The 15,089-nt window shown below is 45.7% G+C and overlaps 1 protein-coding gene across 2 annotated transcripts in view; it reads right to left on the reverse strand.

Moving 5' to 3' along the window:
• Window positions 1-15,089, reverse strand: part of PRKCE (protein kinase C epsilon) — a 469,174-nt gene that overhangs the window by 153,487 nt on the left and 300,598 nt on the right. For both annotated transcript variants that reach the window (XM_019748625.3, XM_019748626.3), the window contains 3 exons: window positions 13,318-13,352; window positions 12,051-12,136; window positions 7,902-8,031 (listed from right to left, as the gene is read on the reverse strand). In XM_019748625.3, the coding sequence (XP_019604184.1) occupies window positions 7,902-8,031; window positions 12,051-12,136; window positions 13,318-13,352 (251 nt within the window). The remainder of the gene's footprint in view (window positions 1-7,901; window positions 8,032-12,050; window positions 12,137-13,317; window positions 13,353-15,089) is intronic.

Here is a 15,089-nt window from a genome sequence, read left to right on the forward strand (position 1 = left end):
TGAATTCTACTGAACATTTAAGGAAGTATTCTAATTCTCTACAATATCTTCTGGAAAATGGAAGCAGAGAGATTTCCTAACTTTTTATGGCCAGCATAATCCTAACACAAAAACCAACAAAGACATTACAAGAAAAGACAACCACCGACCAAAATCTCTCATGAACATGGATGTAAAAATCTCCAACAAAATACTAGCAAATTGAATCCAACAATATATAAAAGACCAAATGGGATTTATCTCAGGTATGCAAAGCCAGCTCAACATTTAAAAATCAAGTAATATAATCCATCAAATCAACAGGCTAATGATGAAAAAAATCACTAAACCTGTCAATAGATACAGAAAAAGTATTTGACAAAATCCAATACCCATTCATGATAAAATCTCTCAGCAACCAAGCAATAGGGGAGAACTTCCTCAACTTGATAAAGATCATCTAAAAAACACTACAACTAACATCATACTTAACGGTGAGAAACTAGAAGCTTTCTAGTTTCAGGAACAAGGCAAGGATGTCCCTCTCACCACTCCTTTTCAATACTGTATTACAAGTACTTGCTAGTGCAACAAGAAAAGAAAAGAAGATACAAGTTATACTGATTGGAAAGAAATAAATAAAACTGTCTTTGTTCACAGATGGCATGACTGTCTATGTAGAAAACCAGAAAGAACTAACAAAAAATTCCTGTAACTAATAAATGATTATATTAAGGTTGCAGGATACAAGGCTAATATACAAAAGTCACTTTCCTATATACCAGCAATGATCAAGTGGAATTTGAAATTAAAAACACATTATCATTTACATTAGCACCTAAGAAAATAAAATATTTACTTATAAGCCTAACAAAATACGTTTAAGATCTATATGAGGAAAACTATAAAACTCTGATAAAAGAAATTTGAAAAGAACTAAATAAATGGAGGGATATTCCACGATCATGGGTCGGAAGAAGGTCGATATTGTCAGGATGTCAGTTCTTCTCAACATGATCTGCAGATTCAACGCAATCTCAATCAAAATCCCAGAAAGTTATTTTGTGGACACTGACAAATTGATTCTAAAGTTTATATGGAGAGACAAAAGACCCAGAGTAGCCAACACAATATTGAAGAAGAACAAAGTTGGAGTACTGATACTACCTGACTTCAAGACTTACTATAAAGCTACAGTAATCAAGACAGTGTGTATTGCTGAAAGAATAGACAAGTAGATCAATGGAACACAATAAAGAACCCAGAAAGAGACCCCCATGAATATACAACTGATCTTTGACAAAGAAACAAAGGCAGTACAATGGGGCAAAGATAGTCTTTTCAACAAATGGTGCTGGAACAACTGGACATCCACATGCAAAAGAAAAAACAAAAATGAATCTAGACACAGACCTGACATGCTTCACAAAAATTAAATGGATCATAGACCTAAATATAAAGCTCAAAACTATGAAATTCCTAGAGGAAAACAGGAGAAAGTCTAAGCGACCTAGAGTATGACAATGACTTTGTAAATAAAACCCCAAAAGCATTACAGATGAAAGAAATAATTGATAAGCCGGACTTCATTAAAAAAAAAAAAAATATATATATATATATATATATATATATATATATATATATATATATGATTTTTTTTTGCTCTGCAAAAGGCATTGTCATAAGAATAAGAAAACAAACCACAGACTAAGACAAAATATTTGCAAAACATAAATCTGATAAAGGACTATTACCCACAACATGCAAAGAACTCTTAAGACTCAACAACAAGAAAATAGACAACCCGCTTTTGAACAACCTGCTTAAAAAATGGGCAAAAGACCTGAGTAGAAACCTCACCAAAGAACACATGCAGATGCGATAAAAGCATAGATGTTTAACATCATAAGTTAGTAGGAAATTGCAAATTAAAACAATTAGATACCACTACACACCTATTAGAATGGCCCAAATCCAAAACAATGACACCACCAAAACGCTGGTGAGGATGTGGAGAAACAGGAACTCTCATTCATTGCTGGTGGGAATGGAAAAATGTACAGCCACTTTGGAAGACAGTGTGGTGATTTTCTACAAAACTAAACATCCCCTTAGCATATGATCCAGTAATCACACTCCTGGTATTTAACCAAAGAAATTGAAAACTTAAGTCCACACAAAAACCTGCACATGTATATTTACAGCAGCTTTATTCACAATTGCCCAAACTTGGAAGCAACCAAGATGTCCTTCAGCAGGGGAATGGCTAAATAAACTGTGGTACCTCCAGCCAACAGAATATTATTCGACACTAAAAATAAGTTAGCTATTAAACCATGAAGAGGAACCTTAACTGCATACTACTAAGTGAAAGAAACCAACCTGGAAAGGCTATATATTGCATAATTCCAATTATAAGACATTCTGGAAAAGTAAAACTGTAGAGACAGTAAAAAGATCAGTGGTTGCCAGGGGTTAGGGAGGAAGGAGGGATGAAAAGATGGAGCACAGAAGATTTTTAGGGCCGTGAAACAGGATACCATAATGGTGGATACATTTGTCAAACTCATGGAATGTACAACAGCAAGAGTGAACCCTAATGTAAACTGAGTGATGACGATGTGTCAGTGTAAGTTTATCAGTTGTGACAAATGCACCACTCTGGTGGGGGGTGTTGATAGTGGGGGAGGTTGTATGTGTAGGGGGGGGGGGCGTGAAGGGGGTATAGTGAGAAATTTCTACACCTTCCCTTCAATTTTTCTGTGAACCTAAAACTGCTCTAAAAATTAAAATCAAAACTGCTCTAAAAATTAAAATCAAACACACAGACAGACAGACAGACAGACAGACAGACACACACACACACACACACACACACACACACACACACACCTGTTCTGGAATGAAACTAGGCAGGATGGCCAGACCTCCTGCTGGCCTCGCATAGCCCAGAGAGAAGGACAGCTGGGACACCACCTTCCCTGTCCACAGAACCACAGGTGGGGATTCGGAGGTGGGTGTGCCGTGGGAAGGGGCTTTCTCAGACAGTATAAGCAAACAAGAAAGCTCCACCAAGGCCTGATGGCCTGTGGCGCTCACTTGATTACCTGAGTTATTACTAACAATGCCTAAAAATCCTTACTCGTCATACACTCCAGGCAACAGCACTCTGCCCTGAATTCTCTGTCCCACTCCCCTCAGCAACCGCTACCCTTTGCACTCAATTCACCTTACCTGCACCTGCCCACCAAGCCCATGAAAGTCCTCTGTCTCTTCATGAGGTGACAGAAAGGACAACAAGGAAGCAACCAAACGAGGAATTTCTCAGCAAGAGCAGCTGTGTACATACTTTAACCACTGGCGCCCTCTAGTGTTGAAAAGCTAGATCTGCTCGTCCTAACAAAACAATTAGCTTGGGTTGGCCGGTCAGCGAAAAATAGATAGGATCTTGGAGGACTTTATTTTTCAAAAACTCTGTTATTTTACTGGGCAAGCTGTGTAGTTGTCTTAATATGTTAAAAAAAAAAAAAAAAAGATCCCAATGACACGTCAGTTAAAACACATGTCATGAGACTGACTATAAAAGTGCTTTGAAAAGTCTGGAAACGTGAAGGCAAAGCTGGCTGAGGAAAGGGAACTTGAGATAATTCAGGCAGCCATAGTGGACTCCTGGAGGTTGGGGGAGGGGACAGGGGGAGGTGACACCAGGAGGCTGCAGACCAGTAAGGAAAAGTGGATATACCAGTTGGAACCAGGAGAAACCTGAGGTTCATTCACAGTAACGTGGGCCTAACAAACCATCCAAACTCCCACCCAATCGCTACTGGTGAGTGCCAAGGCCAAGGGCCACTAGTGCTGGGCTGCCACTCGTAGCCCTGGGCTACCCTTAGGGTTTCTCTTTCTAGGCTGCCTCTTATTATTCATTTTCAGCTGGTTTCGCAGGGGTGAATAACGCTGAGAAGAAACAGAGCCGCCTTGCTGGGGCTTTTTTAAAAGGAGGATCATTATTCTACTACTACCCCAGTTTTCATCACATATTTGTCGAGGTCCTAGTAGGTGCTGGGTGGTGCTGTGGGAGCAGTGTCATCCTCAGGACAGACCGGGGCTCGGGCATGCTGGCCTTCATTTTTGTTGCCTTGTTTCCACCCTTTTCACAGCTGAGATTAAAGCTAGGATTGCAATGAGGGGGGTCACGCTGTGGGGAATTCTTCCAAAGCAAGAAGACAACATGCTGAGAAGAATGACAAAGCCACGCCTGAGACAGTCAGGCCTATGTGTCCGCAGAAATTTCTTTATGTTACGGTGACTTGGCGCTGGAGGGTGAGCCAGGGCACTGGTGTGATTTCACAACAGGTTACAGTCAGCCATGCTCAGAGACAGAGAACAGGAAACTGTAATTGTGTGATGGAAGTTGGCAGGGGTGGCAGAGTCACTGCCCGCAGAGTCCTGGGCCGATGAGAAAGGGAGGGTAGAGGGGTAGCTCCATGTGGTCATACTGGGTACCAGTTGTCACCAGATAGGGAATTAGGAGTCCTGATCACACTGGAAACATCATTCAGAGCTTTCCAGAGACTATGACCGGCCAACTTCCTGCTACCCAGTATTCCTCAGATGCAAACTCCGACTGAATCTACTCCCGATCTTCCATGCATGATGAGAGTCACTAAGGCTTCGTTTATTTTTCTTAGTAATCATAGCAGCAGAGCCAGGCTTAGAGTGGGCAAGAGGGGACCCTGCCCTGGCCCATGCTGGCCTCTTCTGGTCATAACCCTGTCCACAGTGCAAGGAGTCTACAGGGGTAAAAAGACTTGAGGGTGAGAAAGGATGAAAAGAGAGAAGTAAATACCGGGGACTAGGGGGCTGTAAAAACATTCTATATGATACTATAAGGGTGGATACATCATTATACGTTTGTCAAAATCCATAGAATGTCCAACATCAAGCGTAAACCCCAATGCAAACTATGGACATTGGATGATTATGATACGTCAGTGTAGCTCAGTGATTATAAGAAATGTACCACTCTGGGCAGGATGCTTATGGCGTGGGTGGTTCAGTGCATCTTGGGGCAGGGGGTATATGCAAAATCTCTGTACCTTCTGCTGTGAACCTAAAATTTCTCTAAAAATAAAGGAGAGGGAAGGGGAGAAGAGAAAAGGGGAGGGGAGAAGAGGGGAGGGGAAAGGAGAGGAGGCAAGGGTTGAGTTGGGTCATAGGGGTAGGAAAGGAGCAAGGGGAAAATGGCCAAGTCAGGAGGAACAGGAGAGGGGAGATCTGTGAACTTTTGCTGGGGGCCCTAAGTTCTGAACAGCCTTCACCTTCCAGTCTCCCTCTGGCCTGACTCCCTCACATTCCCCGGGGCTCCTGGGAACAAGTATCCTTGCTCTAGGCAGCCTTATTCTCCCATCCTTTACTTGAGCAGGCACGAGAGTATTTCCTGCCAAAACAGAGAGGCATACACCATCTCTGGGCCATGTCTCTTCCAAGGTCATCCGGGGACCCGTAGCCTTAGTAGCGACGTCTGGGTGTCTGGGCTGCTTTCTGAAAATGTTAATATTTATGAGATGATGATATCTTCATTTGAATTCCCTAGATAGATCAATAATTAATATATTTACTAAAACCCAGACATGGCCTCATCAGAGGCCCATCCAAGCAGGCTCTATGCTTCCCAGCAGCTCCACTCAACTTTCCAAAAATTCAGCACTCCTCTGCTAAAAACATTCAAGATCTGCTCTATATTTTCTTCCCCTTCTTTTGTTTTAATGTCACCTAATGTCTAAAAGGACGTCAGGCAGGCCCTGTTTCTTTCAGGGTGGGAGCTGGGATACTAGAAAGGGAGATGTGAATATCTGGGCACCTCACACAGGACGCCGGATATGTCAACAGCCAGAACTTTCTCCTGTCCCAGGTGAGGTCGTCCTCCGTTTCCACCGCAGCTATTTCCGGCCTTCACCACCCTCCTCATGCCTTCCACACCCCCACTTCTCACTGCAACATCAAACAGGATCTCTTACTTCGGAAAATAAGGGAAATTTTGTTGCAAGGCCCTCCACAGATTCAGGACTTAAATGATCACTTTGCCCCCTCATGTCCTCCTGGATTTCTATCCCTGACACAGCAAACATATCTGTACCCAGGACTTATTGGAAGGCTTCCCCTCTGCCCGGGAAGAGGGGCATCCATCTTTCTCTCCAAGGCCCACCCCTCCTCTGTCCCTGCTGCACTAATGGTCCCCTCTCTCTCCTGGCTCATTAATCTCTCCTTTTCCACTTTTTTCCTAATTATATTAAACAATCTGAAAATACAACCTTCTCCATTCTCGGCACAGCATCTGCGCAGTTGGGCTTTCGTCTCTCATCCACCAAGACAGCTCGTGCTGAAGACACTAGGGACCCCCTCCTGGTTAAATCTAACCCCAGGTTCCCTTTTTACCTTAACTAACCTCTTACAAGCATTTGGCGCCACCCTTTCTTGCTTCCTTTTCAATTGTAATTTTACTACTCTCTACTCCTTTGTTTTCCATGATGCCATTTCTTGCTGCCTTTCCTCCTGCTTCTGGGGGTCCTTCGCTCCTCCTGCATTTGCAGGCTCATCCTCTGGCTCCTCTTGCCAGCCCCCGAGGTGCTATCTTCTCTCTTCACACTCAAGATACTTCTCCAGGGGATGACATCTACTCTACGGCTTTAACTCCTACTTAGACGTGGACAAATCCCAAATCCAAATGCTCGGTTTAAACCTCTCCCCAGAATTTCAGTGAGAATGTCCCGAAGGTGGACAGCCCCGTGTAAATCCCCCCCAGGCACCTCAAAGTTAACGCGTCGCCCATGCAGCTCCACCGTATTTGCCTCCAGCCCTGTTCTCCCTCTTGTAGTCCCTTTCTCAGCGAATGGTATCACTACCCTCCCAGGTGGATATGGTCACCACAGCGAATACATTGAGGTGCAATTTATTAACTTATTTCCTAAGTTATTCGCCTCCTCTTTATTCGCACTGCAGCCATTTCCTTATTTCCAGTCCTCATAATTTCTCAGGGGGAATCCCTTCAGTGACCAGTTTGTTTATGGCTTCAGTTTTCTTTCTTACACTTTACCTCTTTTTCTAATTTTTTCACAATGGAAATTTATTAATAATACATTCAGTACAAATAATAAAACACTGTTTTTAAATAATGTCCGTGCAACGTTCCTGCCCAATAGTTCGTGGTTGTCCAACTCTGTGAGTGGGCTGGACCAGCTTATGGAACTGGACACTCTATTCCAGCCCCAGAGTATGTCCCCACCTTCCCATATAATGTGCTTTTACCCTTGTCACCTAGCGTGACCATTTGAGCAGAAGATAATTCATGGGCAAGCGAGCAGCAAACAGAGAAAGGAACCCAAGACTCAAGAGTCAAAGTTCAAATCCTATTTCTGCTAATAAGCTGTGTCACGTGAACAAGTTACTTAGTCCCTGAGCCTCAGTTTCCTCACTGGGGACATGAGGATAATATCACCCACATCACAAGCCTAATGAAGGATCAATAAGGTGTCTTATGTAAAAGTATTCTGGCATGGCTCCTTCCAAGAGAAAGCTCTGAACCATGGATCATGACAGAAAAATGTCTATTACTTATTTCAGTACCTAACTCTGAAAATATTTGTTCCCTTATGCTGCAATGTATCTTTTCCTTAAATTATTTCTATGCTTTTATAGAAAAGGTAGAGTCATGCCTTCCTCCTCAGTGCAGTTCCCTTGGATGGTGTCTACACAGAAATGGCCTAGCAAATTCGTAGATAACGAATATGGGCTTGTGTTCGCCCTCCCCACTCTACCTGGAACTTGCTTTTGAGGCTATGAGAACAGACCAAGATTTTTAAAAAGAAGAGACGACAGAGGCACACAGGTGTGGGGAGACAAGGGCAGGGCACAGAGCACCTTACCTTTGCACTGCAGACCCTGCCGCAAGAGGCCCCAGAGCAGGGACCCACAGTGATCGCAGAATGTGGGGACCTTGTAGTTGTGGATACCAAACTTGTGGGGCATGTTGACGCTGAACCGCTGGGAGCCCACCTGCAGAGATGGCAAAACACAGAGTCACGGCCAAGCTCCTAGGTGCCCTGAACTGCTTATCGTTGGCCCTAGGCCTTAGCTTGGCTCTGAAAGGTGCTCTGAGAAAAGAGGAAAGGGAGTCTCCCTCCTGCCCCAGGCCTTTGCTCCTGATGCCCTTAACCCACTCTCTACTGCTCTGTTTGACTCTGCGAGGCCAGGCCTGCTCCCTCATGCAGTTCCCTCTGAGACTTCAGGCCTCTGACTCACAGCCCACAGCACTCAATTTGCCCCTCACACTTTGGCCATTAACGAGATGTTACCATGTGCTTTCAATGCTGCTTTGTGCATGGGAGCCTCGCTTAGGCAGAGTCTTTAGTGGACATGGAATTCTACAACACCCTGAAAACCCAACCCCGCTGTGGAAACTGTAGGCCGTCAGTTATGGTGAAGATGGCTAATACGGAGTGGTGACCACAGGGTGCTCAGGTATTGGTACTGACCACAGGCTGGGCACCACCAGCCCAGTTAAACCGCACCCCCACCCTACGCGGCAGGCACCATTTTTAGGCTAAGTTTACAGAGGAGGACATGAAGAGGCAGTGAGACGAAGAAACATGGCTGTAAGCTGATAAATGGCAGAGCCAGGATTTGATGCCCACGAGTCTGAATTCAGAGCCCAGGACTTTTAACCTCTATGCTGCCACTTACTAATTAGTTAAAAGGAGTAAAGAGAAGGTGGCAAGGTGGATGGGAGGGATGGGGAACAGAAGTCCAGGTATTTGATCTGTAGGTCTGGGTGTACCACAAGCCACTCGTGAGGTCTCAGGCCAGTTTCCTGACTTCTTGGGGCTTCAGATTCCTATCTGGCAAATGAGGATGGCAGCCTCATCCCACCTAATGTCACAGGATCCTGGGGTCCATGAGACACCAGAGGTGGAAGAACAGGGAAACATTAAGTGTTCCATTGAAGCAAGGCGTCATCAGCATTGCCTGCCTTTCTGGGTCTTCTTGTCGCTCTGCAGAGCTACTCTCCACCTGTGTCTCTAGTGAGACAGCCACACGAACCAGGTCCTTTTTAGAAGGCACAGGGACCATCACCTGAGACCCCTGTAGGCTGAGGAGAAAGTCACTCTTGCGATTCTGGGAATCAGGGAGTGAAAAGCAGGTAGCAAGGAACTTGTCCTTGGCTCAGCGCTGACTGGTGAGTGAAAGGCCCCCACTGGGGACTAAGAAGGGGGATGAGAGCTGGACAGAACATGGACTTGAAGGTGAATATGCTCAGGGTCACTCGACTGCATAACGAGCTCCCTATCACTCAGATATAAGGAAGGGCCGGTCGTTCCACTGGACCAGAATGTTACTGACCCTGCTTGAGACACATATAATGTCGATTAGGGTCTTATCCCAGTACAAGGTTCCAAGATTTACGGAAAGCCATCATGCCCGCTCCTTCTACGGTTTGTAGGTTAGGTGTGCCTATCTGTGCATGTAGTCACGTCAACTCCACGTCAGCCTGCACCGCCTGAAGGACATAAGAGATCACGGTGCTCACTCTATTCCTGCAAATGCTAATGGCGTGGTGGAGCTACACTGAGAATAGAGTCACGGTCTCCTAGGCATAGCCTCGTAGGGATATGGATGACAGACAAAGGGGAAGACATGGGGAAGAGTGCCGGGTGGCTAAGAGGGTGAGTGTGGGACAGGAGAGCTGTGTGAGCCTCAGGTATGACCACAAAGGACTCTAAGGTATCAGAAAGTGGGGGCAGGAAGACGATGAGCATGTGCAAGAGCACAGCACGGAATCAGAGCAACTGCAAAAGCAACACAGGGGCCACACGCATGTGTACACACCACGCCAACTGAGGGAGGCTCAGAAACAGAGGGGTAAGTACGACCTACAGAGAGGACCTGGGAGGAAGCAAAGGTCAGAAAGATAGAATTGGAAGTTTTAAAAAGAAGGAAGGAAGGAAAAGAAGGTGACACCAAGAGCACTCGTTTGTCACCACACCTGAAAGAGCAGGGAGGGATGTGAGTCCTCAGTGCGAACACACACAAAACAGGGCAAGTGCATCGGCCAAGCACTCGCGGCTCAAAAGTTCCAAGGAGCCCATCAGCAGAGTACCTTTAATAGGAAGATTAGATATGTGGTGTTTGGAGCTAGTGTGTACGTATGTATGATATGTGTGTGTACATGCATCACACTGCCAGTGGTTACACAAAAGAATGAACTCAAAGGTTGTTCTCCAGCAGTGCTGTGCTTGGCAGAGGGCACATCCGTTGTTCTGATGGCCCAGGGACACACTGACCCTAAAGGAGACTGGCTTCAGGGCGCACGGAGACAGGCTAAGAAACCCAAAGATCCCTTCCTCAATCCCTGGCAATTTATCTCCCTTGGGACACATGCCAAGTTTGGGAACACACCCTACTGGTGACTTCTTTTCACCGTTCACTTTGCCAGGAAAGACAGTCAGAAGAACTAGGTCACAGATTAAGCTGGGTTGTGGGCATTTCAAACCCTTTAACCTGCATGGCATGGACTCCTATGGGACTCTTCCCTTCAAGAAGGTGTGAAAGAACTTTGGAGAGGTTCACAGCTGATGAAACCTGTGAGATCCTTGAGGGCAGGAATCGTGTAATCCTCTTTGTTTCCATGGGACAAGGCATAATAGCTGGCACACAGGAAGTGTTTAATAAATGCTCAAAGGCCTGCTCACAGGAAGGAATAAAGCCAGAAAGCAAGCAAGCCATCTCGTCCTTTCATTTACTTGTAAAAGTAATGAGGGTAACAACATACTTTGGGTAACAACATCCTAGGCCAGGAATCAGGAGACTCAGTGGCAAAGACCTGCCATTTTACCCACGACAGTAGAAACCCTGCAAACAACTTTGGTGCTCTGGGCTGTCCGCGCTTTGGGGACATGGAAGGTTCAACCTAGGCCTTGCCCCTTGCTGTGATCCAGAAACTATTTGAAAGCAAAAGGAGATAAGAGATGGGAAATGCTTTGGATGCCAAGATGCCATTTGGTTGAATTATTAAGAATCAGGTAGGTCTCTGTAAGTCACTCCTTTTGGAAGCCAAATTATAAATCCACCTGATTATAAACCCATCCGGGGCCACTCTCTCTGACCCCCAATTCTAATGACCTATGATTATACAGTATTTATTTATTTCACCAAGAATTGAAAGCATGGCTTTGAACTCAACTACTATGAATACAGATAACGCCTACAGTCATATTCACACCTTTCTCCCATTCGCTCAGTTAGGGGAAACCTAGCTTCTGTGTTGAATTTTCTTGCTTCCTTACCCCTAGAAACTTCCCTAATAGTCAATCTGATACTAGTTTGAAAGATTAAGAGACAACATCGTGCCATGTTTAAGGGCTCAGACTCTGGAACAGGCTATCTGGATTTGCACGTGGCTCTTTCCCATACTAGCGGTGTGAAATTTGACATCTCTTTGCTTCTATCCTCTCTGTTGTAACAGGAAGATGATAATAACTTTGATCCGCTGTTATGGGATTAAACAATATAGGATAAAGTACTTAAATCAGAGCATGGTAGGTACCCAATGAATGTTGGCTATTGTTACTATTGTGGTTATTTCTGCCTCCTAAGTGTTTCTTGGGTTTGCTAATTCCACTCCATTCCTCCCATCACCTCATAAAGATAAGGTTGCTGCTTGCATGTTGTGTCTCTCTAACTGTTTATGAGCTTCGTGGAGCCATTGACACGTCAGTTAGCCGCTTCACTGTTCCGATAATGACATAAAAGAATTCACATTTTCCTTGTGGGCTCTGGGCTCACACAGCCGTTGGCATAATATCCACAGACATAAAACCCACTTTGAGCCACACTCATTCTGTAGACTGTACCTCATGCCAGAAAGCCGTGGACAACCCCCTTAATTCTTGATCAACACAAGGAAGAAAGCGATGGGATCTCAGAGATAAGGATTTTCTTAGGGACCATGGAGGAGGCAGTGGAGGGTGGGGATGGCAGTGAAGAAAGCCCAGAATTTCAATGTTATAAATATTTACCTCGTCAGGAGTTTCCTGTCTCTTTAATCCAGCACACTTCGTAATTATGAGCTCATGGCATCGCTTGTGGACCACGCAAGTGCAAACTGCAAACAGCAAGAAAAAAAGGGGGGGGGAGACTGAGTGATTAGTGGGGGAAGGAAGGTTCCACCCCAAGATTTCACTGGGTTTTGGTGACGGGGTGAGGGGAGATATACCCCTTCTGTCACCAAGTCTTAATATAATACCCTGGCGGAATCCCTTTATACCGTCATTTCAAAGCCCGTTGCCATCAGAACTATTCCTGTTTCTTAAATGCGCTAGTGAAGAATGAACCATTTATACCCAAAGGGCATCCGCAGGATTGTCTAGTTCCAGGAGTACCGATCAATTTTCTTGCTCCTGTTTGCCAAGGTGAGGGAACAGTTTCCCTTCCATGAAGCACTGTCTATTAAAGGCACTGCAGCCATCTGGTGCTCCACTCAGGATCACGTCAGGATTGACTGGTGTGTTAGGTCAGGATGGCAGAAGTGGCACAGAAGTTCTTAAGCTTTTAAGGGGCCTGTAGCTCCATCTTCATAGTCCTGGGGCAGTGTAGGCAGTAAATGGCTAAAGAGGTCAGGAACTGTTTGCACATGTGCTACCCCAAGGACACATCAATGTCCAAAAGAACCTACCCAAGTCCCCAGGGATGAGACTCAAGTTAACCAGTGGCTAGGTGAGGAGATGCAATGGTCTCTCAGCCCAAACCGCAGAAAAACCCCCACACGACCACGTCACATATCCACCCCCCAATTCTGGACAACTTAACCTTGCATTTGTAGTCAATCACCTGAGAACAAACAAACTTCAATCACTTCACGTGAGATTTAAATGTTGAAGAGCTAAAGATTCCATAGTAGAGACAAAAAAAGATAATCGGCAAGGACCCGTCGGTGATACTGAATAAAGCAAGTGACGGAGCTCCTTCAGGGAGCGAGAGAGTCAAGGAGCTGACGGAATACACACCACAAGGTTTAGTACTCAGTGGGACCTTCAACGGGCCTCTAATTGAAGCACGTGTCTCACGTGGAAAGATGAGAGTGCTACCTACAAGCAGGCTAGACCCCTGGGACACCTGGAGATAGGTGGTACCTACAAGGTACTCCCATATGTGTATGTGGGAGCAATGGCCTGACAGGGACAAAGAAACACAGGGTCCTTCTTCTCGAGCATACAAACTGTTTGATGACTAAATGTCATCAAATCCATGGGCCCCCAATGATTTAGTTCCTACAATACCTCTTACCTTGACATTGGTATCCCTGCTTTCCTATGACACCCCTGTAAAGAAAAATACAACCCTTTTAAAAAGTTCATTTTAGTAGGTCAAAAACCACACAATCACCCCATTCTGGCCACTACCCACAATGCACCAAGTATGCTGGGGTCTACCTAGCAGCGTGATTGCACTCCCACTTGCAGGATGCCTTAAAATGACTCCTTCAGAAAGCCACAGAGGGCAGCCCCAGTGCTTGGAATGGGTGCAAGGTGTGGCCAGTGTCAGAGCTTGGCTTCCTCTACAAACAGCCATTCTAGCAGGACCAGCGGCGCTCTGGGAAGCCACAGAGACTGCCTGCTTCCAGCAGGCCTCCACGGGTCGAGTGTGACTGTCTCCTTCCTCGGGGGTAATCATGGAGGAGGGCTGCAGCTGGCAGGCACATTGCCTGGTATTCTCGGAGCAGTCCGGGGTTATAGGTCTGTCTGGGACCAGCGCTGGGAGTTTGATTCACCGTTTGGGTGAGGGCCAACATTGGTGGTTCCTTCCATGGTCAGAACAGGGTTCCCTGGGGCCAGTTTAGTGTCAGCATGGACACAGGACAATTCAGTCAACCTGGCCGAGCCCTGTTCTCAGTGCACCAACAACTGGGCAGGGAGCTCCCTGCAATTCCCAGCCCAGTGGGAGGAGACAGAAGTCATTTAGTTATTTGGGCTATTCCTCAGGAAACCTACAGCTCAGTGGGGTTCACTATGGGCTTAGAAGAGACCTGACTCTGTAAGACTCAGCCTTACAAGCCTACTCCCCTCGGCACATAATTCAGGACCAAAATGCAGAAGATGGAAGTCAGAGGGTTGAATCAGCCCTGGGAATAAGACCTGCCTGGGGGTGGGAGTGGGGTGTTACCTCTCTTTCAGGTGAGCTGAGTTTGCTCTGAGCCGTGTCCCCTCACATGTCCATGCCAACCTCAGGGACTAGTTCTGGAACACCATGAGGATAAGACTAGCCATTCCTGGACACCCTGGAAATCCAGGGGGTCCTGAGATTGCAATTCAAACGTTCCTTGGCTGGGTTCCTGCTGCAATTTGGCCTCCCTCACTCTCTCTCACTGGATCCAAATGTGTTGGCAAACTCTAGTCAGTTTCGGAGAGCTCATAGAGGTTGCCAGAAAGGCTGGTGGGATGTCAGGAAAAGCAGGCGCTTTTTGTTGTGCTCACCAGGGATGGAATCAGGCCTCTGACACTTCCCAGCTGGAGGGCTTCAGACTAGTCTCGTTTTCATTTCTGAGCCTCAGTATTTTAGTGGAATGCGGTTCATAACACATAGCTCATAGGATACTGGGACCATTTAGATAGTTCCAGTGCCTAAGCAATAACCTGGCACGTGGTAGGTATTCATTAAAATCCCCCCTCCAATCCCCAAGGCAAGTGCTCGTTCTCCACCTTCCAAACAGACTACTACTTACCTATATATGCCTATCAAAATCCTAGCTATCATGAAAGAAGAAATGCCACTTCCTCCAGGAAGCCTTCCCTGAGCACTTCGGCCAATGCTGCTCGTTCACTCCTGATATCTCAGTATCCTAGCGGCACCAGTTACAACAGTTACTAAGAACTGCCTTGTATTACAGATGTTGGCAAAAGAGTATTTTGTAACTTTATTATGAAAAAATTCAAATGTATATAAAAGTAGGGAGATGAATAATGGACCCTCATGTTCCCATCCTCCAGCTCCAACAATGATCAGTACACGGCCAGTCTTGTTTTATCTCTACCCCAACCCCTCCCACCTCCTTCCAGCTT

The sequence above is a fragment of the Rhinolophus sinicus genome, chromosome 2 (assembly GCF_057876585.1).
Source record: "Rhinolophus sinicus isolate RSI-liver-muscle chromosome 2, RSI-T2T, whole genome shotgun sequence".
Lineage (NCBI taxonomy): Eukaryota > Metazoa > Chordata > Mammalia > Chiroptera > Rhinolophidae > Rhinolophus > Rhinolophus sinicus.